Source organism: Nasonia vitripennis (assembly GCF_009193385.2).
Source record: "Nasonia vitripennis strain AsymCx chromosome 4 unlocalized genomic scaffold, Nvit_psr_1.1 chr4_random0004, whole genome shotgun sequence".
In the NCBI taxonomy this organism is placed as follows: Eukaryota; Metazoa; Arthropoda; class Insecta; order Hymenoptera; family Pteromalidae; genus Nasonia; species Nasonia vitripennis.
This window is the reverse complement of record NW_022279639.1, coordinates 1435118-1463051: the sequence shown is the minus strand read 5'-3', so window position 1 is coordinate 1463051 and position 27934 is coordinate 1435118. Positions and strand designations below refer to the sequence as shown.

Genomic DNA, 27934 nt, shown 5'->3' with positions numbered 1-27934 from the left:
AACCGAGGTCCGAGATATGAGCGCGGTACGATTTACGTTTCGGTTGTTGAATAATGCAGGGGCGGAGGTTGGGCTATAGCAACTCAATTCTGGATTATTGTGCTCTGTGCTATCGCTGGATGCACGACGTGGTCCAGCGTGTGTGTATAAGCACATACGAGATGGCGAATCGGCCAGCATAGCGTCTTCTTGGAAAAGCCATTCGTGTAGAATCTGCACCGGTTGGTGTGCAAGTATTCTCTGCAAGCCTCGAGTGAGTTGCGTTGGGGATATTAAGCTCGCGGTTTACGAGCGAGATACTCATATCCTCGCCATCCCCCCCCCTTCTCTCTCTTTTGACTATTTTTTTTCACAGGAGAGTTGCCTGTCGTCGCCTCGTCGTCTTTATCCGCCACAGTGTCGTTTAAGAGGGCTTCGTAGAAACTTATTGTCCTTCTCATCATAGTCTATTCAACTTCAAATAAATCGTGATGGCTTTGAGGTGGGATAAGGCTAAAATAGAGACTTTAATTGGTCTTGTCTATTAGAATCCAGACCTTTGGGACAAGACTCGGGTACCTGTAAGCACCAGTACACTGAGCGATTTATGGACCTCTGTTGCTGCCCAACTCCATGTTAAAAGTAAGTAAGCGCGCGCGCCTGAGTGTGTATATAAATGTATATTATAAATAGTTTGTAAAATGTAAACATATGGTTGTAAATAATTTAAAAATTTTTTAGAAGATCAAGCGAGAAATAAGTGGAACGCATTTAATACTCAATTCAATAAAAAATTAATTGCTCAGCCGAAATCGAGATCTGGAGATGGTGCTTCTAAAGTCAAAACCAAAGGCTTTCTTTTTATGAAGTCTATGTATTTTTTAAAAGATAAAACACAACGATTCCAACGGAAATCTCGACTGGCTAGATGATGGTGAATATTTTGACGAAGATGAGCAAAGAGAAGGTGAACAAGATTTACTGGCGACTACTTCCAAACCAGCTATGGCAGCTACTTCTCAACCATCTCCAAGTCTGCAAAACCATAATAGATGAAGAATCATCTATTATGGTTCCTAGACTGTTATACAGGGTGGGCCATTTTAATCAAACCAGTCTAATAACTCCTAAATTAAGCCATGAACAGAAAAATTGTTCAGATGAAAGTTGTCCAGGATCAAGGGGGACATCTTTTAGTGCAATTAGTTTTGACCTTGAACTCAAATTACAAGGTCATTTGAAGGTCAAATTTTTTTTTTTTTATAGGAACCCCTATTTTTGATAGCAGATTCGGAAAGAACAGGAAATTTTACGTCCGAAACGTCCGAAAGTCAACATCCTCTAAAAGCTCTGGCAGTCGATCTCTAAGCAATGCCCAATAGAGCTATTCTGGTTAACATTTTGACTGAAAAAATATGGCCCAATCAGGTAACCATTAATGATCCCACACCACACCATTAAACTTCATCGGTTTTGATGGTCAATAGCCCTGTACCAGTGGGGATTTACAGGTGACCAGTAGTGACTATTGTGCCTATTTAATTGACCATCACTGCGAAATATAGCCTCATCAGAAAACATAACAAATCTGAAAAAATCTGGATCATTTTGTAAAACTCATAAAGCCCACTGGCAAAAGTTAATACGCATTAGAAAATGGCGTCGCCTTAGCTCATGAACTAATCTTATGTGGTAATCGTGATAGTGGAGATTATTGAGAATTCTCGATGCTGTTCTTCGTGGTATACCGATTTCTCTTTCAATTTGTCGACTACTAATTTGTAGATTGAGATGAACAGCTGCTAAGGCGGCTATAACATTAGGATCATTTTCGTTGTATTCGTGGTGTCTGCGTTGACGACGAAGATGTCCATCACGAGCTGTTCGAAGTAATCTGAGTAATGTGTCGTGAGTAGGACGCCTTCTTAGAGGAAAGCGTTCAGCGTAGAGTCGCACCGCGGCTCTGGCATTGTTTTGGGTTTCGCCTAAGATCATTATCATATCAACAATTTCATTGGATTGATAATCGCCCATGTTGAAAATTTTGTTTATAATAAGAAAAACTATTTTATTTACATTCACTCTTTATTGAAATTGAAACTAAACCAAAATAAGAAAGTGACAACAAAAAAGGAGGAATTTTCAAACTGTATAATTTTTAAATCAAATTTGTAACTTCTTATTTTCTTATGTTAAGACATTGTGATTTAAATTGAAGACAGCGTGAGAACAATCGTTACAATTCATATTAGATTAAAGAAATTCAACTTAAAAAAAACATCTAAACTGGAAGTGATGCACTTTGGCAAATACAATTATTAAAATTTTTTTTTAATATTACAAAAGCAAAATGCTGTTTAATATTTTATCTTAAATAATGTATTTTTTAACATCCTACCTTTATTGTTTAACCATTTTTTACGTTTTTGAAACGTTAAACTTTTATTTGACTCTGCTTCGACCGTGAATGAATTGACAACATTGATTTTTAACGTTCCATTTCCCACTCCCATTAAGAACTCAGATATTTAAAATTATCATGTTTACTTCAAAATTTACTTTTGACCACTAAAAATTTGTTAACGAATGTTAAACAAGCATCCTAGTGAGAGGCAAGGGGACTCACAGTAAACAAGCACCCCAGTGAGAGGCAAGGGGACTCACGTTAAAAAAGCACCCCAAAGGGAACATAATCCTAATACGTCCACGTCGTTGTTCCTGGGTAGCGCTGAAATTAGGGAATTATTTTGTTTTCAAGGTAAATATTTTCATGGTCATTGTCACATTGGGTTTGAATATTCATCATAAAAGTACATTAACTACGATTATTCTATCAGAAAATGCGATTAAGTAGCAATTACAGTATTTCTTAACATTTGACCTTGAAATGACCTTGTGAAGGTCATGAAAAAAATGTTTAAATACCGTTTCGGACGTAAAATTTCCTCTTCTTGCCGAATCTGCTAAGAAAAATAGGGGTTCCTATTTAAAAAAAAAATTTGACCTTCAAATGACCTTGAAATTCAAAACTAATTGCACAAAAAGATGTCCCCCTTGATCCTGGACAACTTTCATCTGAACAATTTTTCTGTTCATGGCTTAATTTAGGAGTTATTAGACTGGTTTGATTAAAATGGCCCACCCTGTATAATCCCGAAGATCCGATAAGCAAATCGGAATGGTTAGAAGCAATAAAAATCCAGCAATGAAATCCAAAGTGAGACTGGAAGCCTTGTGCTCAATGCACAATTTCTGTAATGGAGACGTGGACGATACGGACGTCGCTGACAAAAAGTAGATGCATCACGAAGCGATCGCTGTTAAAACTGAAAGATTTATGCCTCAACGCGTGAAAGAGGAACATAACGTCGAGAAGGTCGTCGCTGGTACCCATACAGCTAGTACGCATTCTAATTTATTAGCAAATTTATTATTATTTAAAATTTTACATGTATAAATATAATACTTTAATTTCGTCTTTTTAGAGAAATGTAGTGTCCAAGGGACTATTCGAAATATAAAGAGCGAAACTGTGGATGAAGATTGTAAGCATATATTGTTTATAGATATTTCGCGCAGTTTTGCAAAAAAATAATAATGAGTAATTTTACTATAAACGTATCATAAATATACTTTTTTAAACTAAAAACTTTATTACAGAAAAAAAATAAACAATCGTAATACACTTGTTTTACAGATTATTATATATTATACATAAATGTAGAATAGTTTAGTTAGTATTATAACTGCTGATCGAAGATACTGCGGACTATAAGTCTTGCATTTGAAAACTTTTGCATACGAAGATACCGTCATTGCGTGGTGTTCGCTCCTGACGCTCGATATACGCTCATTATGGTAAAAGCCGCTCCCCTTGTCAAAGAATTTTCAAAGGCGATGCGATGCGGTGCGCTACTAAAAATAATTCGCCCTCATTGCTGAACTTGAAAATCGTCCCGATAAAAAACTGTGAATTTTGCTGTAAACGATAATAACGTTGTACTTTGTCATGTACACTGCTCGAGTTTATGTATACTCGCAGCATTTAGGCTTGTTTCTTGTCATTTGGTTTCGCGTAGAAGAGCTTGCACCTGCACTCTTATTTATTGTTGATTGTACACGTACAAAAGTAGCGAAAAGAACAAATCACAAAAGCAATTCAATATTATGTTTTCTCTCGTGCATTAAAACACCATTTTACGATTATCGAAAACGCGTGCTCAACGAGTATATATAATAATATACAACTGACGTAAATTCTCCAATCCAATAACATTTTTTTTATTTATTTATTTTTTTTTTGTTTTTGTTTCATCGCACTTGCAGTCTAATTATTTTCGTTTATTCGAGCATACTTTCTTCGCTTATATGTTGGCTAGCGTCTCATCAAATCTTTTTCATTAGCGTGTCTTTCGCGTAATTTCATGCTTGCATTCATTTAGCTTTCCTACTTGAACACACAATCGCGTACAAAGGCTCGCGTCCGTTGTTTCTTTTTTTCTTTCGTGTTTATTTAAAAAGCTTCACCAATCTAATCTCAAAAAATGTTTTTCTTTCTCACTTTCCTTACACGACTCATTTACAGTATATACAATAGTAGTATGTTTACAGAAGGCTACCACGCTATTCATTCCGTTGCTTTTCTTTTTTTTTCTCTATTGTATCATTTTTCATTCTGAGTATGTCCCGCAGAGTATACAACGATAAGAGAAAAACTAGCAATTGAAGGAAAACGCTCGTCCTCTCTATCACCAGTTAAACATTGCGGCACGCGATGCTACTTCTTTTATTATTAATAATAATTTTAATAACAATTAATGACAATTTAAAACTTCTACACTAAAGGGCAATATCATCGTAACCTGCGGCTGGGCACGGCCCAGTATTGAAACAATTTCTTGCACGTATGCTCGCCTCGCGAATTAGATTATAAAACGGCAATGACTCGATTTGCAAAACCGAAAAAGATTGTCGATGATCGCTCAAGTCATATTTTTTCTTTCATTTTTGTTTCATCTCTGTCTCTTCTTTACGCTTTCGTTTATCTTACATTTTTCTTTTTCCTATTATCTTTTTTTTTTATCTGGCGCTCGCAGTTAGAATTATTTCCATCTTAAATAAATCGACCGTAGCCCTGAAAAAACTACACTTAAAACAATGTTTTGGCAAAACATGTATCGACGAGTGTCATAAGTATTCATGGAGAGTGTAGAAGTAACCGCCATATGAAAAAGCACCTGAAAAAAATTGTTATTAAGAAACAGTTTCATCATACATTGATCGTATAAATACGATAGGTTGATTTTATTAATATAATATGAGAAAGGCCTCAAGATTATTTACAGTTTATGAATAATACATTTCAAACTTTCCAAAATTATAATTATTATTAATTGATAGATTTCCAATTCACCCCTTAGGAGTACTTTAGCAAATATACATCATTCTGGTCACTTCCTATTCATTTTTGGTATATTTCGGGTTTATTGCCAGTTATTTTTGACACTTCCGGATCATTTTGTATTTTTCCCATTACTTCTGGTTTACTTTCGGTTCACTTTCGGTTGACTTCTTGTGTACTTCTGGTCGACTTCCGGTAGAGTTCCAGTTTACTTCCAGATTACTTTCGGTTTACCCCAACCTCTAAGGATGGTTAGTTTTGGGGATCAAGTGAACTTATCGCCGGAGACTACCAGACTTATTTTAATATAATAGAGGATTTTTGGAGTTTGTGTATTAGTCGAAAAACAGTGTTTTTAGAAAATGTCCGTATGGATTTATGTGAGTGTGTGTCCGTTCGTATACGCCTGTATCTCAGCTTTTACCCAGTGAAGTTTAACCCCCAAGTCTAATTTTTTTTTTTTTGCTTTTACTAGTACATAGTGGGAAAACAGTCTTTTCTAATAAAGTAATTGGAAAAGTTAATGAAAGTAAATTGCTTAGTATGTACCTGAAAGAAAATATGACCTATCTTTGTACCACCGAAAATTTATCAAGTGGCGTGGTAGCGCCACGAAGGCGAGTTTGAAAAGCCTACAGCGACCGCGACACCATTTACTTCTATATTGGGTTTTCAAATTCTCAATTCAATAAATACAAATATTTACATTATTGTATCTAAATTTGTTTGGCGTAAAATCATATTTGTATGCTTAACTATGATTTCCAATCGATATATTGCCAAGAAAGAAAATTTAAATGTTCAGACCATGAAGTTGGCCGCACACGGCTGGTGTTAAGATCGTGAATGTAGCCACACATATTGCTTTCCTACATACTTATACAGATCAGTGGGATTACTGATGTGATCACACATATACCGACCAGTGAGACTACGGATGTGATTTCATTTTATTTTTTTTTTTATTTATTATCAAGTGGCGCGGTAGCGGTAGCCATGGTAGCTGATGACGACGTCTAGGTGGAGTGTACCGTAATTTTTTTGTGTCGAAGTGTAAAAATCATTCAGAGAAGGTGTCTAGAGGTACAGGGTTGCCGAAGACGACGTCTAGGTGGTGCGCTCCATGGTATTTGGTGTCTGGGTATAAAAATCATTCAAGGGCGCTCCGTATTTTTCGGTGTACAGAAAAACAAATCATATGAGGACGGCGTCTAGGTGTACAGGGTGGCTGATGACGAGGTCTAGGCAGTTCGTAACGTGGTTTTTGGTGTCTAGGTAAATAAATCATTTGGGGACGGCGTCGAGGTGTACAGGGTGGCTGATGACGAGGTTTAGGTAGTGCGCTCCGTAATTTTCGGTATCCAGGAAAATAAATTATATGAAGACAGCGTCTAGGTGTACAGGGTGGCCGATGACGAAGTCTAGGTAGTGCACTTCGTAGTTTTTGGTGTCTTAGTGTAATAATAATATTTATGGACAGCAAAAATTTACACCTATCTAAATTTTTTTAACATGCATTATCAATCATAGCCACCATTCTAATATTTTGCGACAGAACAATCAGTGTTTTCATGTTAATGATGAAAATCTTACAAAAAAAAACCATAGTCAAAAGGTGCTTAAGACGCTTACATTTTTTTTAGGGCGAATATTTAATTTGCAAAATAATTTACTTTAAAGGACTAAAATCTCTAAAAAAAATTGACTTTTAAAAAAATAAAAGGTTAGGCGAGTTTGATGTATTCCGCAACGAAATTACAGATAGAAAAGAACTGAGATCAATCAAACAAAGTTAAGTTTATTATATTTAATCGTAATGAAGCGAGGAACAGCTCATAAGATAATTACTACGTAACTTGCCATGCACGTTTCATTGTACTTATGGTGTTCGTATGACGTTCTAATACATAAAAAGAAAATTTTAGTTGTTCACCAATAAACAAAATAAAACGGGCATGGCAAGTAACGTAGTAATTATTTTAAAAGTTGTTCCTTGCTTCATTACGAATAAATATAATAAACTTGACTTTGTTTGATTGATCTCAGTTCTTTTCTATCTGTAATTTCGTTGCGGAATATATCAATCTTGCCTAACCTTCTACTTTTATAAAAGTTAATTTTTTTTTTTAATAAAATAAGTATCTTTAGCAATTTTCGACCACAGCTATTTTGTAACATTTTTATCACTAACATGAAATCACTGATTGTTCTGATATACACCACCCTCGAATCATTTCTACACCTAGACACAAAAAACCACGGAGCGCGACACCTAGACCTCGTCATTGGCCACCCTGTACAACTAGACACCGTACTTTAATGATGTTTATACCAAGACACCGCTAACAACCTGAACCTTGTCATCGGCTACCCTGGCAAGCTAGTTACTGTTACAGCTCCGTAACGCAGAGTATGCACCGGCAACCTCTTAATTCTAAATATCGTAATATATTATTATATGAGGATATGTAAAAAAGGTGGAAAAGCAAATTCCCTATCATTTCTATGCCCAGCTCACTTCACTTCCTTTCACACTGGAGGCGGCTAACTTCAACGTCCTTTTACACTGGAGAAAACGATAATGATTTGAGCAAATCATGTACAAGATTGTTTATATTATATAAATGACAGCGTTATTTTGACAACTTCTATTAAAAATCACTGATTAGCACACGAATGTGATAATATATAATAATCACTTAAAAGCAATTATGGAAAGTATCGTTTTTTTAAAAGTAAAATATCGGTTACCAATATAGAAGTAAATAGTATCGCGGGCGCCAAAGCTCGTCTGCTTCTCAAACACGCCATCGTGGCGCTGCCGCGCCACTTGATATTAGGCTTCAAAATTTTGTTTTTTCACCCTGTATACTTTATACAACTGAAAACTGCATCGCTCCGATCTCAGCTTCTATGAAATGGATTTTAATCTATACCTAGGCTCGTATTTTCTGGTTTTTTTTCTACTAATATGTAAAAAACAAGATTGTTAGTTACGCATGTGCGTTTTTTTCATGGTGATTTTTCGATTACTAGTGATTTTAGACGCGTTCCACAAACCATCCTAATCATTATAACTTGAAAACTAAATGTTGGACTATTTTTAAAAATCATGATTATTAAAGGTTATTATAACTATATATACTACTTTAATTCCAAGTCCTTTTATGAAGCAGACTCGGAGTCCTTTTGTTTCTCTTTAGCAATTGGCGCGCGTTATCGTGGCGAATGTCAAGAAGTAAAAAAACTTTAAAGAATTATATATAAAGTAAAAACAATTCTGATATTAAAGCAATACATAGTCTTGAAGGAAGCTACGCGCAAAAGGATCGGCAGCGGTTTTTTTTCATCAATTTGATAATTGAGTGGCCTCTAACACAACCAAAATGCAACGCGATGATCGATATCATCATTGTTATTCACGCTTTATCGCGATAATTTATACGCGCCTGCCAAGGGGCTACTCATCGTTCGTTAAATATCATTATTTTCACAAGTTAAGCTCAAGAGTGAGAGAGACACGCAGTGCGCGCATCGGAATTCAGAATTGCCAAGAAATTAATGATTTCAAATAATTTTACAACAATAATTAAAAAACAATATTTCTTTGGCGTTAGCCCCCATTTTCCGTACTACCATCTGGATGGTAGCACCTATATAGACAACCATTTCATCAATTTTGAAGTATTTAGAAGTACAACCTGTTGAAAATAATGACGTCATAAAAGGTTCCAATCTGTAGCTTCAAATGACGTCATCTAATGACGTCATTTAACGTCATTTAATGACGTCATTATTTTGAACAAGGGTATCATGAAAATATATAAATATAGGGAGCGTATTATACTTCTTGTATCATTCACGTTTTAGATACAAAACATTTTAAACGATTAAAAACCAAAATTTAAATTTGAAATCAAAATTAAAATAAAAAATCATAATCAAAGTTAAATAGCATTAGTATAATTGAAAATAATTTCGATTAAGATTAAAAATATAATACAAAATTTTTTTTTTAATTTCTAATAATTGAATAATCAATAACTAAAATTACGTGCATAAGGAGAAACAAGGATCATAAAATTTATGTACACTCAGTGGTAGCGGATTCTTGTGGAAAGTTTTTTTTCAAATGCTTCAATCAGAGGGTTTAACTTGAATAAAAAAAACTAATCAATACGACTACTTCATTGCAGAAACGTTCCACGGAAATCCGCTACCATCGAGTGTACAAAAATTGTTATTTGTTTTTCATTTCATTTTTATTTAACCACTGTAATGTATTCCAAGAGCGGTTAAATTGCTACACACGGCACTACACTTAACATTTTAAAAACGTTGCACTACATATTTGAATATATTTTATTTAGAACTGATTCGGTAAACTTGACACTTTTTTGAAGCTGAAAATGTTGAATACTTTCATCAGACGCGTTGGTATGGCTTTTATGACCATGAAAATTTCAAACACATAATCGTCATACTGGTCTATAGCCAAATTAATAGAGCGCAGTTCGGCGAGAGGAGGATTACTCCATTCTGCAGGTGCACTCTTTGAAATATAAAAATATACTCCCCGTTGGATAAGCCGCCGCTGCTCCCGGTAGCATTGCTGTTATTTTCATAGCCACTACTGCTGCTCATTTTTCTAATTCCTGCAATAAAAATATATTTACTAAAAATGACAGAAAGATACCCATTTTCTACGATTTTAAAATGAAATGCGGGTACATGCAGCTGAGTCAGCTTGCATAAGCGCATTGTACATATATGTATAATAATTTTTTCAAAGTATTCATTTCATTTAAGCAAACAAGCTGCGCTAATATCGACATGATTTCTTCGTTTACTATATGACATAAATTCAAAAATCTTCAAAATAGAACAATATTTTGGTACTTACTGATAAATACGATAAAAAATAAAAAACTCTGAATGCGGCTAACGCAGGAACGGATAAGATGTCTTAGCATGAGCGGATGAGCTAGAACTATATGGGTCTATCTAATGATCCTTAGGCTTTATATACTCAAAGGGTCACGTAGACAGTATAATGGTAGTGTACAGTACAGGATAAGTTTTCATAAATAATATGCAGTGCAGCGTGATGCGTTCCTCTTTTCATAGTTCGATACGCTACGCCGTTTCATCTCTCTTCGCATTTGAGATAACACATAAGTATATACTAGTATGACTCTTACAATTATTTAAAAAATTTCCAAATTGTACTTTATTTGTAACACCACCAAAATATTGTAAATAAATTTTTCCTTCTAGAGACTGAGCTAATAACTTGTTTAAATAATCTTGATTATCTGTTAAATATTTTAAAACTCTTGATGAAAATACCGAAACAATCATCTGATTCAACATAAATTTTATTTATTTATTTTAAACTTTGTTTCTACTTCTAATTCCAGAATTTTTTTCGTTGGCAGATACGCGTGTTGAACAACGTTTAACTTTATTTAATTATTTAAAATTCATAGTGTTGTAATATGTAAATATATATGATCGTGATAATATACTCAAATTAGTACACGTCGCGCCATCTCTTGGTTGACGACGATTTAGTGCAACGACACGAGTCCGCGCATATGACTCTATACTTTGTACAAGCGCTCGCTACGCTACTGTTAGGCTATACTGTAAACGCTCTACTGTATACTCTCTCTCTCTCTCTCTCTCTCTCTCTCTCTCTCTCTCTACTGTAAGACTCCGAGCTAATCGGACGCACCGCCGACTTGTGGCTATTGCCACTTTATAATATACTATTAAACCTCACAGAGTATATTTATTAATCGACCCTCAATTCTAACATGGTAGCGGCACGATGGTTGGTATCTTATTCTATCCCACATATCTACCTTCGTGTGATATAAGAGATATTTAAAATAAAGTGAGTTTTGTAACACCCCGTACAAGCTCCGCAAAAAATTATGAAAAATAAAAACTAAAATTTACTGAATATCTTTTGAGATTATACGCGCGTATAATGTCACGCCACAGGAAACAGTTGAGCGCAACACCAGCAGCGCCACGAGCAAGCCATCGGCAGCAGCAGGAAGCAGCAGAAAGCGGGGAGAGCGCGCAACACGCGCGTATATCTATATAGAGCGAGCGGCGAGCGCAGCGGCTCAATTGTAATAAGAGTAGGAGTAGCGAGCGAGCAGCGGCGCGGCGCGTGCATTGAATTATAAATATATGAATGATTTTTGTATATAGGTGTGTATGTATGCGTGCAAGTATGAATGTGAGAGTTTTTCCGGCAGCTCAATCCCCGCTCTCTCCGTGGCCTATAAAAGGACCCGTAAAGCCCGTACTAGCTCATTAGCTCCAGCGCAACTTAAGCGACTAGTCTCTTCTCACGAGCAATTTATGCCTTAAAAGATAAAAAACTTGAATATTTTCAAATATTTCTCGAACTTGTGAAATTTCCCTATTTTTAAAAGACTTATAAATTTAGCTCGTAAACCTGATACGCAATTTACGCGGGGTGATCGTCGAGGTAGAATCTCTCTCTCTCTCTCTCTCTCTCTCTCTCTCTCTCTCTCTCTCTCTCTTCCATGCTACTCTCTGCCGGAGCTGTACCACTCTATGAGTTGGTACTAAAAGCATTGGGAATCGGTTTTGTAGAAAGGAGAGAGAGAAATAGCAGTCAAATGATCATCACTAGTTCCCGTCGGAAAGAAAGAGAGAGAGAGAGAGAGAGAGAGAGAGAGAGAGAGAGAGAGAGAGAGAGTAGCAGACCACGCCACACTACTACAATCCCGCCGCTTTACACGCATACACTACGTGGAAGAAGCTAGCGTAGCGCCGAACCAGCGTGAACGGAGAAGAGAGCGAACCGCTGGGAGGGGGACATGCGTCCCGCTGACCCGTTCGCAGCTCACCAATAAGCCGAGAGTGTGTGTGTGTGTGAGAGTCGACGCATGAGTATGCGAATTATTTAGCCGGAATGAGATAATGTAATTTGCAAATCGAAAATTATGTACTGAATGAAGGAGTGATACTGACTCGCGAAAGTGTGTTTCTGAGCAAAATGTTTTGCCAGAAAACTTGTAAAATAACGATAAATTAATGAAGTATGTATAGCGCATGCGCGTAATTGTATGCGAGACCTCGTGTTGCAATTCGCCGAGGTAACTCGGACACTTGGGTACGAGAATTAGAAGAAAGCAGTTGAAGATTTGTAAAAAATAGATGAGGTTTCGGAATACAGCCAGGAACAGATCCCCCCCCCCCCCCCTCGGTAGTGCCAAGAATTAAAGTAGTTTTTTTCTTTGTTCACGACGGAATTTTTAGAGCACAAGACATCATCCGAACGAGAGGAACAAAAATTAGCAGAGAGTATATACAGAGGTAGACCAAGTAAAGTATTCGTCTAAGAATTTCATAGCCATACTGCCGGGAGTAGGCTTGCTCGGAGCCATTCTGTGTAACCGTCGGAAGTTTCGTTCGCGAAAGCGTATCACTCGGGTTTAAGTTCGCCGCCGAATTTCACTCAATGCTTTGTTGTGAACCGCATAACTAACTAAAAATAAAGACGTGTAATTTCAGTTTGTCAATATAAAGTGTGATAATTTTTCCACCGACTTTATCCACGGCCGAATCTCCTCAGAGATAAGAAGTCTCCATTAGCCGGCAACGTGTTAGTGAATTTTGTCTAAAGTTAAATTCGTTCTACCTGGCGCCCGTTTAATAAATACGGTCGAGCGATATTGAAGCCAGTATTAACGAGTGAATGGCGTAATCTTACGCCCTGAATTTTCGTGTTGAAAAGTCTGTCGATAGAAGAAAATTTTCAATTGAAGGTAAAGTGCAGATTTAAGGATTTTGTGAAAGTGTAAGGTAATACTTGGTGGGGCAATCTTAGGATAAGTCGTTTGGCGTTTGTGGTATTCACGTGCGACATAAGTGTAAAAATGAGTGAGAGACGAAACGTTTAAACGAGTGTGTTATCAAGTTGCTTCTTGAGCCTTGAGACGCGCGCGAGTCACGCGGGATATCTTTCGTGTACGGATATCTGCTTGTTAAGGTTGCCTTTATTCACGGATTGCCTCAATAAGTTGTGCAAATCTTGGGTAGAAATTGTAAGAATTTAATTAGAATACAAAGTTCCGTCTGATAATACACGTGTTTCTATTATCCCGAACCACGCTCTCTCATTACCGTTTTTGGAGCTGCAGCTAGCCGAGCACAAACATCGCGCAAAACCTCGCATCGGGAAACAAAGAGTCGCGAGACTCTGACGCTCACGCGGAGCGTCTGGCACCATCGGGTTACTTTCCAAGCCCCGGGTGAGGAATCGCACAATAACTGGGGTAGCACGAAAATACTAGTTACAATTATTACCATGCCCACCCTACGTTCATAAATTGAAGAGAGTAGCAAAAAGATATAATAGATCCGCAATGGATATTAGCAGATGTTTGATAAGAGAAGCAAAAATTTCATTATTGGCAAAAAATTATAAAAACAGTAGCTTATTTATAAAACCGTACTATTGCAAATACAGTGGAGAATAAAACTTCATATGAAATATTTTTTGAAAAAAAAACCAAACGTTGAACATTTAAAAATTTATGGTAGTCGAGTTTTTGTAAGAGTACCAAAAGCGTTGAGAAAAAGTAAATGGGGCGATAAAGCTCAATTAGGTATATTAGTAGATTATGTAGAAAATGGTTATAGAGTCTTAGTAAATGGTAGAATAATGAATGCAAGACATGTTCAAGTAGTTGAAAAAAATATCGAATTAACCTGTTTACATAAATTTGATGATGACAAAGACACAGATTATAGCGAATCTGTAAATAAAGAAAATTAAATACTGGAAAATGAAACTAATAAAAATGATGTAAATTTAAACGAAACTGATTTATTTTCATCTACTTACACCCTCAGAGAAAATAAAGATAATAATCAGAATGACCTTATAATTGAAAATAAAGGTAGTAAAAATTTAACAATAAAAAGAAAATCGGCTGGAAAGAAAAGTCCTTTAAATAGGTATGGAAATCCAGTACCCCATTTTATTTATATAAATTATGTTGATGCAAATGTGCGATAAGGCGACTCGTCGTGCGCCGTGTCCTTCGGCGTGCTCTGTGTCGTGTGCGCGAATTGTTGCTACTCGTATGTGTTTCTCTGTTTTTCGGTGCAAGTGCTTTTGGTGAGGAGTCTAGGAAGCCGGGGAACAAGGAGCGACGACAAGGATTCATGGAAGCAGCGACTTCGGGGAGAAGAAGAAGAAACAGAGTGTAAGAGTGTTCGTGGAATCCTTGTAACTCCGACTGCGTCCGGAGAATTCGTGGAAAATTGTAGCGTGTGTCAGCGGGTATTCGCGTTGAGCATCGCAGGGGAGCAGGTTGCTGGACGCGAACCGAGCGTGAGCGGGGAGGCGAGCCGTCGGAGGAAGGGGCCGTATCGACGGCCACTAGCCCGATATTAGTCTAGTCGGGGTGCGAGTTAAGCGCGGTCGTATGAACTGTACGATTCGTGCGCGCTGATTGACCGGGCCAAAACGGAGAGAGCGCACATCGCCGCGGCGGCCGGCGCAGCGCAATACTTTTTGTTTGACCGTTGCCCGAGACGCATGTATCGGTGTAACAGTCGTACTAGCTTTTTCTGTACATCGCGAATTCAAGGTGTGAAATTGTGAGTGTTCGGGAGAGCGCGTTCGCGTGTGCGATACGAGGATTCGACGGAGAGTGAGGGTGTGTGGGAGTGTGAAGGAGAGCGAAGAGACGAGAGGAAAAAGACGACCATCTCGCATACATTACAGGCCAATGCGACGAGGACGTTGAGGAAATCGATCCATTGACGCAGGGCCAGTCCTGGACCGGGAGGTGCAAAAGAAGAAGACGAGGCGAGGAAGAAGACGGGACGAGCAGCGCCAAGACAGACCCGGAAGCAGCCAGAAGCCAGCGTCTTTTGTACGACCTGTAAGTTAAACTTACTCAGGCTGAGCCCTGATTCTGTTCAGCGTGCCGTGACGGTGTAAACGCGTGAGTTAAGTGAGAGTGTGTGTGTGTGTGAGAGAGAGATTAGATTATATTAGATTAATTAGTTTTATTTTGCGTACATTATATTGTAAGATTGTATGTATACAGCATTACAAAGTAAGAAGATAAATAACAATAGATTGAGGTATATTTAGAGTATGTATAGTGTGAAAGCATGGCGATGGTGAAGGTGGAATAAGCGAGAAAGTAGGTGTGTGCATGTTCGTGAGTTATGTGTTTTCGAGTTGAAAAAAGTGTTCCTTAGCAAGATTTCTGAAAGTGACGGTAGATGAAGTGTTTCTGATGTGTGATGGCAGGTTATTCCATAAGTATGAAGCGCTGATATGGAACGAGTTCCTCAGCGTCTCCGTCGCGAAAGCAGGTATTTTCAGAGATGTCACCTCACAGGCCGGAGTGTGACGCGGAAGTTAAAATAGGCCAGTACGTATGATGGTACGACCGAGTTAAACATTTTACGTAGGAAACAAGCTGTGAAGTACTTCATGCGTCCGGCAATGGTTAGCCACTGCAGCTCCCGCCCGTACGGGGAGATGCGCTCATCTCTCCTTACACCATAGATGTATCGAATTCCCGTATTCACGAGCCTCCGTAGTTTTAAGTCGAGTTCCTGCGTCAGGTCACAGTATACAAGAGAACAGTAGTCGATGATCGGAAATAGGAGCGCTTGCACAAGATGCTTGCGCAACCTGAGATTGGTACTCTTTCTGAAGAAGTAGAGCCTATACATTAGCGAGTGAGCACACTTACACACTTGTGTAACGTGCTTCTTCCACGTGAGTTTAGAGTCCCAAGCACCAATCCCACATTACGCACAGAGGATTCAAATCTGACCTGGACACCCCCGATATTAATGAAAGTGTTAGCTGTTAAGGGAATTAAATTTATGTAGTTAGGGGAGCTCAGGACAATTGCTTTGGTTTTATTAACATTAAGTTTAAGCCTGTTTTGCGCAGCCTAGCCCATTATCCTCTCAGCATTAGCACTCATCTTGTTTGATAAAGAATCGAGCTCTTCGAGGTAGCATTGACTGTAAATTTGCAAGTCATCCGCATAGATAAGATGGGAAACATCGGAATCAAGGCAGAAACCGATGTCGTTGATGTACAATGCGAACAGCAAGGGACCTAAGACGGAGCCCTGCGGGACGCCGGTGATAAGACGCCGCGGAGAGGAACGCTCGCTATTGTCACAAACGACGGCCTGCTCTCTCCTAGTGAGATAGGAGGCAAATCAGCAGATGACCTGCTTAGAGAAGCCGAAGGTGGGTAGCTTTCTCAGGAGCCGGACGTGACATACAGTGTCAAACGCTTTGCTAAAGTCAAAGAGGAGGAGAAGCGTCACTTTCTTTTTGTTTATCCCGACCCTGACATCTTCAGTTAGCTTAATTAGGCCAGACTGAGTACTGTGGCCAGTGCGGAAGCCTGTTTGATAGTTGTCTAGTAAGAGCCTTGATTCAAGGTATTGTAAGACTTGCCTGTGCACCAGCCACTCCAGGGCCTTGGAGAGAAAGCAGAGAAGTGAAATCGGACGGTAGTCAGTCTGGGCTGTTTGTGAACTGACTTTGTTGAGTACACGCACAAGCGACAATTTCCAGGCAGATGGGAAACAGGGATCGCTCAGAGACAGGTTGAAAATATGACTTAGTAGGGGAGCGAGAACTGGCAATGCTTTTCAGATGACAACTTGAGGGATTCCGTCGCTTCCCCTGGCCTGAGTTTCGAAGTGTGATACTGCAGCCAACACATCCGATTCCGTTATGGTGCTGAACTCGAAATGTTCCGGGAGGTCAAGACTTTCCAGGGTGAGAAGATCCTCAACAGCAAGAGCTAACGGATCATTGGAGATCGAGCTGAAATGTTTGCTGAGTTTATCTGTGCTAAAGCGAGATGGTGAAGGGGCCTTGGTGGCAGAAATTCCAAGTTTCTCCAGCTCTCTCCAGATCTCGGCAACATCAGTCAAGGTTGACAGGCGTGAATAGTAGTAATTGAGCCTGGCTTTTTCGACTTGTTTGTGAGTATTGACTCTAGCTAGTCTATATATGCGGAAATCCGAATCGAGCCTGGAGTCCCTGAAACGCCTGTAAGTCTATCTCTCTCAGATACAATGTCACGAAGAGCCGTGGTGAACCACGGGTGACGCTGTCTTCTTGGTGTCACAGTCCGTAATGGGGCGAGATGATTGACGGCGTTAGTGAGTGTAGCGTTAAGTGTAGATATGCATTCGAGTGATGAAGCGGTGAGAGATGACCAGTCACATGCGCTAAGAAAGTTTCTGTAAGAGTATGTGTTAGGTACGTATCGTGGAATCTGTACGTCGAGAGTGGCCGTGATAAGGTCATGTCCGTTGATGAAAGGTGAATTTGCTTCCAGTATGACAGCAGGCGATCCTGCTCGTCGATTAGACACAAGTCAAGCCAGGTATCAGAACCCTGTATGAGGTGCGTGGCACCATAGGAAACAGATGAAAGGGAGTTTTCATCAATGAAGGCCTTGATGAACTTGGCATCTTCAGATGAAGAAAGTTGGTTGGAGTTTAAGTCTCCCATTATGACCTCCGTGGAATAGTTGTGCATGTGGGTTGTAAGCTGGTCTATAAAGTTAGAGCCTTGGAAGAATGGAGCATGAGGTGGACGATACACAACCCCCACGAAGATAGAAGAGACTCCCTTTGCCGATACCTCACAGAAGAGATATTCAGGCTTGCCTGGCTTGCCAGACCATTCACCGTCAGATGATGAAATAACGCTAACTGTCAGTGATTTATGTATGTAGAGGGCCACACCTCCTCCGTTTCTGTTTCTCTCTCATCTGTACAGTAGGTAGTCGTCCAGTGAAGGGATGGACGTTACCTTGTCGCTCAACCAGGTCTCAGTAACAGCTATTACGTGGAATGGAGAGCGAGTGGATAAGAAAAGCCTGATCATCTCAATGTGACCCGTAAGCGAGTTCGCATTAAAATGACAAACTCGTAGACCTTCGGACAGAGATACCTTATAACTGGATGAAGACGTGGCAGATGAACTTGATGGTGGGTGTGGTGGAATGATGTATGTGTGTGTGTGTGTGTGTGTGTTTGTGCTGTAGCCTCAGTATTGGACAATGTTGGCAGCGGGTGGAAACCGGGCTAAAAAAGTCTCCAGCTCTGCGTCGGTGGTGATGATGGTAGCACGCTCGCTGTCTTCGTTGCAGCGCATGTAGAGTCTCCCATCTCTGACGAAAGTTCGGCAGCCCTGCCTCCTATTGGCCTCCAGCCTAGCCCTTGTACGCAGCTTATGGACGTTTGAGGGAAGCAGCTCATTGATGTTTATGAGCTCTTGATGGTCAGGACTCAGAGCTTTAGCCATCTCCAGCAAGGTAGCGTCTAATTCGCTAGTGTGTGGCCTGCATTTTCGGGCTTTGGCGACAACGATCCAACGTGCAAGCGCACTTGAAGATAGGGTGACGGCTAGTGGTGGCAGTCTGCCGTCACCCCTGGCGGAGCTGTTTATAGCATCAAGCCTTCCCATGTTCCTGACGGATGCTACATCTCTTCTGAGGACCGTGAGGTCAAGCGCGTTCATAACTGTGAAAGCGAGGAGGTACAGTGAGGTTTCACGAGTATAGTACAAGCCCATGACAACGACCACACTGTTCAAGGTCTGCTCCTGGCGCCTCTTGACCTCAGCCAATTCACTGCGTAGGCTGCAAATCTCGGCAGTGTTGGACACAGTGCTGCCGTTGTCCTGCTGCATTGTCGGACTCCTCGATGACAGATCTTGGATTTGTGCCTGCAGCTCGGTGATGGTGGACTCAGCATTGTGTATGCGAGTTTTGAGTGCAAGCAGCTTATCGAGGGCCTTAAGTCGCTTCTCCAGCGGGCTCAGACGCTGCTCAATTTTAGAAATCCTCTCCGACACGATCTTCTGGGTCTTGAGAGCCTCCGTTTGAGCATTACGTATATCGTCGAGAGCTCCGCGAATGTCCCTCAAAGCGGCCTCAACGGACGGCGTAGGTGTTGTTACTCCGGCCGAGTGAGTTGGCGAGGGATTTCTCGATGTGTTGGCCGATGGCGGTGCTGACCTCGTCTTCTTATTCACCAGCTGCTGTTGTTTGGGAGCATTTTTAGCGGGAATCATTTGTCAGAGATTTGGCGCGTAATAAAGTTAACACTTCCTCACTTTCGGTTTTTCAAGATTTATTATAACTTAGAGATCGCGTGGTGGTTACACGTTTTGGCTCGAGAGATTTTGTAGCATCGAGTTTCGAGACTATGGCGGTTGACGATGTGCAGCGTGACAGGGTCGATCAGCGAGAGAGCGAACGGCGAGTTACGCTCAGACGCGAGGCGCTGACAGGGAGGGCAGCGCCCTCTAGAAGATCTCCCGTGGGACGAGGGTTTGTTTGTGGCGACCGCGTGGTGTCGTTAGCTATCGGGATGGAGCAACCACCACAGGTACTCCCCCCTTAGTGATCTTCCCTTGGGAAGAGAACGAAATGCTCCTGCGTGCGGAAGAGCCCTTGGAGTCTGGGGACGGATCTGAAACAGAAATATCTTCGTTTCCTGCTTCTTCTGCAGCCTTCTGCGATTTATGTATCGTCGTGAAGGTTGCAAAAAGGAGCGTGCAACTATCTACAACAGAAGAGGGCCCAAAGGCAAGAAGCAGCAAAAAAGCAGTACAAAAAAATGATGGATCAGCAGAACTGTCAACTGTACTCATCAGAAAAGAGAGAGAGAGAGAGAGAGAGAGAGAGAGAGAGAGAGAGACGCGAGCACAAGCGGATAGCGAGCCTCGAGAGAGTGGGTGGCCGACGGCCGCAGTGTATAACCCAAAGCGAGCAATAAAAGAGTTTGACTAGAATCGAATGAGTTATTGTGATTTTCTTACCTTTACACACCTCTGTAACCCGAACGCCGGAATCCTCGCGGAACTCTCTCCAAAATCTACTTAATAAAATAATAGTGTCGAGGCTTCGGGACGGGGTTTAGACGCGAATTTTCACCCCTAGATTGGCCTCGTCACAAATGCACCAAATACATTTGAGGAGGCAATGAACTCCAGTGATTATAAAAATTAGAAATTTCTATGGATTCAGAGATCAATAGTTCAATGAAAAATAATACATGGAAAGTTGTTGAAAGACCAAACGACAAAATAATCATTGATGTAAAATGGGTCTATAAGAGGAAAAATAACAATGTATATAAAACGAGACTAGTTTAAGAAGATTTTAACGAAGAGAATACATTGAAAATGTTTATTTGCTAGTATCGAAAAAAATTCTCTGAATCTATTGCCAAAAAAGTCAAAGCTAATATATACAGCTTGTTACAATACTTTCAAAAACTGGTGTAAGGAAAACGGTACCAACTCTTTTTGCGAGGATCTAATGCTTGCTTATTTCACTGATCTTGCAAAGAGCTACGCACCATCCAGTTTATGGGCTACATATTCAATGTTGCGCACCACAATCAGTACTTACAAAATGACTGATATTAGCACTTATAACAAATTGATAATCTTTTTAAAAAAGCGATGTTCAGGATATCAACCCAAAAAACCATTAGTTTTTACGAAAGATAACATCTCAGGATTCCTTAGTAGTGCACCAGATGACCAATTCCTAACTACGAAGGTAGCTTTAATTTTTGGGATTGCTGGTGACTTGAGAAGACAAGAATTTGTTGATTTAAAAATCCATGACGTGATACAATCAGACGAACCGCTGCCAATTCATTGGCACGTAGCTTCCTCCAACTAAATGTATAGGTCTCATAAATAACATATTGTTTTAATATACAGTATAATCTACCTACTGATGTATGAGGCGGTTTTTGATACACAATTTAACATATAAGTTTTGGATGGTTCACTGTCCAAAAGTTTGCAAACCCCTCTGTTTTTTTATTATAGAATACGAACGCTGGCGTCAATTTTTTCCCCACAGAATATATATATATATATATATATATATATATATATATATATATATATATATATATATATATATATATATATATATATATATATATATATATATATATATATAATATATATATATATATATATATATATATATATATATATATATATATATATATATATATATATATGGGACGTTCCACGTCAAACGTAACAAAGCTCTGCCCAAATTTCCTTTTGATCTAAAAATTTTTTTAAATATTGAAAATTTATCATTTTTTATCTACTTTCAATTAGTGAGGGGCGTTTTTTAAAATTTTGTTCACAGACGGAGCTACGCGTTCCCTAACCTTAAAAAATTACTACTTTACAAAATGATCAAGGTGTCAGAAATCACAGGGTCTCAGAAAAATTCTAAGCAACGACTCTTTCCATGTATTTTGAGCTGCTGAACAAGAATCCGATGGTATTTTTTACCGATACCTCAAGGGTTCGTACCTAACCTCAAAAAACACCCCCCAAAATTGCTTTTTCACGCAGTTGAGAGGTTTATCCTGTGATCGACGGGAGGAAAATTATTGACAGAGAGTATTTTTATGTATTTTGTGCTGCTGAACACGAAACCGGCTGTATTTTTTACCGATACATCAAGCGCTCGTCCCTAACCTCAAAAAACCATCCAAAATCTCTTTTTTACGCGGTTAAGAAATTTACATCTAGAGGAAAATCATTGACGAAGGCTATTTTTATGAATTTTGGTCCACTTAATTTGATCACGAAGCTAAATTTTATTTTGTTTAATTTACTTCAGTGCACTTAAATAATGTAACTGATTACTGATAATATGGTTTATAATGTCCAATTTTTTTATTGATTCCTATGAAAGCTTTCTGCGTTTTACAGGGTTGAGACTGTCTTTATTACAAAGCCCGCATTACTTTCTTTTTTTTGTTTTTTAAAGTTTTTTAATTATTACTTTTATTTTTGTATATTTGTATTATTTTGTTGAACATATTTTAAATTCAATTATTAATATTGTACTATTGATAATGGACTTGGTGCATTAGAGTATCTAAACTCAGTAATTTTTTTTGTCTGGAGAAACTAAAAACGCATGACCTTCTGAAATTTGTGTGACAGACGGTACAGCCGAAAATCTTTTCTTTAGTGATCTTGAAATTTTTTCGTAATCTTTTTTGGAATAGTGAAAGAATGTTATTGTTTGGAACTTTTGTCTCGCCCAGTCATAAAGTCGTTTTGAATTTAAAATCGCTTCCGTAGCTGTGGCCTGCAAGCTGGTACAAGTAGCTTCTCATTTTAACACGGCACCTACGCCGTCACATGAACCCTTTCCATGAGTAGTAGCATGGAAATGCCAATCTGCCATTATTTGGAAATCTGACTCATGATTAACCAAGTTCATCATTTGATATCTATTTTGATAAAAATTTGAAACTTTAAAAATGTTATAAACTGCAGAAAAATAAAAAATTAGAAAAGATGTTTGATTACACAAAATATGAAATACGTAAAAAAATATAAAATATAAAAGGGTAGAAATCTGAAAAATCTTGTAAAGCATGCTTCTTTAACGGTTCTCTACTATTTTTAGTATAATTTTATAGCTAAACAGCTAAATTTCTTTTTTATTTTGGTAATTTATAGAATATCCCAACTAAGGTTTTTCAGAATAAATTCAATTACAACGCGGGCTTTGTTCTGATTACTTATGAAGTTTAGTAATATTTGGTCATTATGAACGCCATATGGAATTGACGTAATCGAGTTAATTAAATTAATAAATTTTCTAAAATGACAGGTATTTCAATCATTTTCCAAAAGGAATCAGTCCATTTCATCTATTTATTTCTTTGAATCCATGAATCAGTATACACATCCAAAAATGTTTTTAACATGTATAAAGTAAAGGTACGTCCATCTAATTATTTAGGTTTTAAAGGCATTTAGTTTTAATCGAATGTACTTAACTAATAGAAACCAAAAGAAATAAACTTCGTGTTCAAATTCAGTGGCTCAAAATTCATAAAAATAGCCTTTGTCAATAATTTTCCTCTAGACGTAAATTTCTTAACCGAGTAAAACAGACATTTTGGATGGTTTTTTGAGGTTAGGGGTGAGCGCTTGAGGTATCGGTAAAAATACCGTCGGATTCTTGTTCAGCAGCTCAAAATACATGAAAATAGTCGTTGCTTAGAATTTTTCTGAGCCCTTGTGATTTCTGACAGCTTGATCATTTCGTAAAGTAGTAATTTTTTAAGGTTAGGGAACGCGTAGCTCCATCTGGAAACAAAATTTTAAAAAACGCCCCTCACTAATTGAAAGTAGATAAAAAATGATAAATTTTCAATATTTAAAAAAATTTTTAGATCAAAAGGAATTTTGGGCAGAGCTTTGTTACGTTTGACGTGGAACGTCCCATATATATATATATATATATATATATATATATATATATATATATATATATATATATATATATATATATATATATATATATATATATATATATATATATATATATATATATATATATATATATATATATAGACACACACACACACACACACATATACATACGTACAGGTTGATTCTAAAACAATACGACATTTTGGTACCACTGTGATCAGCGTGAAAAACTGAGTCTAGGGAAATCGGTCCGAAAAATTTTCCTCCACTTTTCAATTTCCCAGTCAGAAAAAGAAAATCCCCTTACCACTGCGCCAGGCGGAGAAGTGCGTGAGGGGAAGTGAGCGCGGCGGCGGCCACGGCGCCGCACGGTGACGAGTGAGGGAAACCGTTGCTAAGGAGGTCAGCGACGGCTGCGCGAGAAAAAGGGGAAGCGAACGCGATTTAAACTATTTCCGCAGAATCTGATGATTGGCTTGAAAAAGCAAAGAAGCCGGCTGAAAAAATCTTGCCGTTTTTCCAATCTTCGGTAAAAAAGAGCTTGTGTTTCGTGCAGTGAGGCTGTGCAAGCTCTTCGCGCGATACGAAAAAATCTTGCTGTTTTTCTAATCTTTGGTGAGATAAAGAGCTTGTGTTCCGTGAGGTAAGGCTGTGTGAGCCCGTTGCGTGACACGCCACCCAGAAGGCGGTCGATCCCGAGGACCAAACGAGGAAAAGTAGGTAATTTTATCCCCTTTAAATGCATTTTAGCTGAATTGTTTGTCATAATAGGATGATCGAAAAAAACGCAAAATAGTGTTTTTCAAAAATCAAAAAGGGCCATAAAAATAGTTAAGAAAATAAAAATTAACTGTTTTTCCCAAATTCAGAATCCAAAAATAAATATGCATGTCAAATTTTATTGATATTGACGGAGTAGTTCCAGAAACATTACGGTATACATACAAACGCACACACACACACACGTATTTATTGGAACTACGAATTTAGTTGGTGGTTATCCTATAGTGTTAAAATTATCGAAGTCGTTACCAAAGCTGCTATGACCAATGATAATATAAATATGCCATGAGAATCTTGCGACAATGTAAAAAGCAAAGTACTGGATTGTATGGTAGATTCTGACTACGCAGGAGATAGTATAGATAGGAAATCTACAACAGGCTTTGTAATTAGACTGTATGGAAATTTAATCTTTTGGAAAACTCGTAAACAAAGTACTGTAACTAAATGCTTAACTTTTTCGGAGTACACTGTCATTTCAGAAGCGGTGACCGAAATACTATTTGTAAGAAACTTGTTAAGCGAATTATTTAATATAAAATTTTCCAAACCAATTAATATGTACGAGGACAACTCAGGCGTAATCGCGATCGCAAAATACGAAAATTTTACAAAAAATTCGAAGCACATCAAAGTGCAATATCATTATTACATTAATGAGGATTACGAAAATGGCATAATTGATATTATAAAAATAGAATCTCAGTATAATTTAGCAGACATGCTAACGAAAAGCTTAGACAAAATCAAATTCTTGAACAATAGACAAGCGTTAAGATTGTGATTTAAAAGCTGCATTGAATATTGGATGCATGCTTCAGCCAGTGATTCATCATCACTGCAGAGAGAGAGAGAGAGAGAGAGAGAGAGAGAGAGAGAGAGAGAGAGAGAGAGAGAGAGAGAGGAGAGAGAGAGAGAGAGAGAGAGAGAGAGAGAGAGAGAGAGAGAGAGAGAGGAGAGAGAGAGAGAGAGAGAGAGAGAGAGAGAGAGAAGAGAGAGAGAGAGAGAGAGAGAGAGAGAGAGAGAGAGAGAGAGAGAGAGAGAGAGAGAGAGAGAGAGAGAGAGAGAGAGAGAGGAGAGAGAGAGAGAGAGAGAGAGAGAGAGAGAGAGAGAGAGAGAGAGAGAGAGAAAGGGAGATAATACGCAGCAACTATTGATGCAGTGCGTAAGATGCGTAGATGCTGTCCAATGAGAGTATATACGAATAAGCGCGCATAAAGAAAGAATAACAGGTGTAATGTGATTTGCGAGCTGACGAAAAAATGCGACAAGTTACACGTCGACTGGCGACGTCAGCCTGACTAGAATATTCTACGCCTTGACTTGGCCTTGAGAGGACTCCTGGAGCACGCTTCGTATGCTCAGAGTTTACCGCCCGGAGCCCGGACCTTCGACGAGCGCGTCGCTCTCGGATGCTCGTGCAGTGACCCTCTTCATCGGTTCTCACCTGCACAGGTGAGTGATCCAGTGGCCATGCTTTCTCACCTGCACATGGTGGGGTGGGGGTCTAGTGATAATGTCAAAAGCTTCTGTATGTATATTTTCTGATTCTGAATTTGGAAAATTTTTTTATGATTCTGGACATTTTATGGTCATTTAAGGGACATTTTTTGACTTTTTAAGAAAATATATTTGCTTTTTTTAATGATATGGTTCATACAATAAATTCAGAAATAGTGTTTCTAAAAGAACATTAAATTGCTTACTTTTTTCCCGCAAGATTTTTAGACTGTTTTGTTCAATTCAAAAAGTAATTAAAAAAAAAATTAATATTTCCAAAACTAAATTGTTAAACATTATGATAAAATTTATCACAAAAAACGCTGATATCTATTTGCTGTAAAAATTGTAAGCCATTGTGGCGGCTAGTTTTTGAGCTAAAAATTAAAAACCGATAAGAAATGGATTTTCTATGTCATACGATTACGGGAGTAAAAAGACTTTAATTAAGTTGAAAGTTTGGGAAAAGATAGATCTTTTGCTTATCTCAGCTAAATTATTTTTGCAGCTAATTAAACCAATCAGTTTAAAAGAAATAAGGATTTAAATTATTTGTCTCTCACCCTGCATACCCTGTATAACTTAAAATTACTATTTTTGTTAAACATTATAACTTGCTAAGTGAAGTTCTGAATTTTTTGAGAAAATTTATGGTTTTATGAGGTTATGAGGACCCCATGGAATTTAAAATATTGAGGTTTCAATTTTTTCATGAAAATTATATGATTTGATATTGTGACGGGTGGTGAACGGAAACAGCGCCCGTCTAACAGCTAGTCGGTGCGATTGCAGGGTAGTGGGTGGTTAGCTCAGTAGTAAGCGCCTTTGAGATCTAGGGGACGTGGGTCTGAATCCTCTTTATCGATTTACACTTGTGCGATTCAGTTACCAAAAACTCTGTTACAATATACAAGATGAAATATGGCTGGGGTGTCAGTGTAAGTTTTGGAGGGGTGTGCTGATGCATTAAATGGGCAGGGTGTGAGGTTGAGAGGTGTAAAGGAGACAGGTGCCTAAAAAGTTTCTCTTAGTTGACACTTATCTTTCATACTACTATCTAATAATATGTAAATACAGTATGTAAGTTAATAACTTTTTTTTTTATAACAAAATTATATTTTATTAAGTTAACATCAGTTAATTGTTAAAGTCCGGTCAAAATATTAAAAACTAGCGCGCCACACGTGGCCTTACGCTTCGCGTTTTGTGTATAAGGCACAACCGCTGACGCTCGCGTTTAGCGCTCGCCATACCCCCCGACGCTTGCGCTCCCCGCTTGCTATGCCAGCCAGTGCTCGCGCTCGCACCGTACTGCTTTTGGTTCTGCAAAATCGCTTTTAGAGTTATTGTTTGTCAAACAGTATTTAAAAAAAATGTTTGCCACAGTAAAAAGTTGTATTTTAAAAATGTCTACAACTTTTATTTTAAATATTTCTATGTAAAACGTAAATCCGCAAAGTTTTATGGCAAATAATTGTTTTTTTTAGCTGTAAAAAAATCGATTTTGAGCTGTAAACTCGAGTTATAGACATTTTCATGACTATGTTAACATGAAAAAGATCTACAACTTTTTCCTTTAATTTTTTTTTGTAGCATGCTTAGAATATTCGATTTAAAGCTAAAAAACCGGTTTTAGCGATTTTTGGAGGTGATCGAATTCTGCGTATACATGCAGGATCAAGTCCAGAATAAATTTGGAAGCTAACTATTATAAGGGGAGTTTGCACACACATTTTTAGCTCGATTGATTGAAGTCTCTCAGAGATAATAATCGTGTAACACAAAAATTTAACAAATTGTGCCCGCATTTCAAAAAAACGTAGAAGTTTTGGATAAAAAAGATAGTTATTTAGTTAATGCGACAGGAGACTCCTTCCAAAATTTCAGCCCGATCGGTAAAAAATTACGAGAGATATCGCA

The 27934-nt window shown here is 38.4% G+C and overlaps 1 protein-coding gene across 18 annotated transcripts in view; it reads right to left on the bottom strand.

The window, feature by feature from the left end:
• LOC100117353 (kinesin-like protein KIF13A) overlaps positions 1–27934 on the bottom strand; it is a 1179147-nt gene that overhangs the window by 152393 nt on the left and 998820 nt on the right. For 2 of the 18 annotated variants that reach the window (XM_031928190.2, XM_032601923.1), the window contains exon 22: positions 9634–10035. The exons of 15 other annotated variants lie outside the window; for them this stretch is intronic. In XM_031928190.2, the coding sequence (XP_031784050.1) occupies positions 10021–10035 (15 nt within the window). In that variant the 3' untranslated portion in view covers positions 9634–10020. Of the gene's footprint in view, positions 1–9623; positions 10036–27934 lie in introns of those variants that run through there. One more of the 18 variants, XM_031928188.1, reaches the window with a different exon arrangement.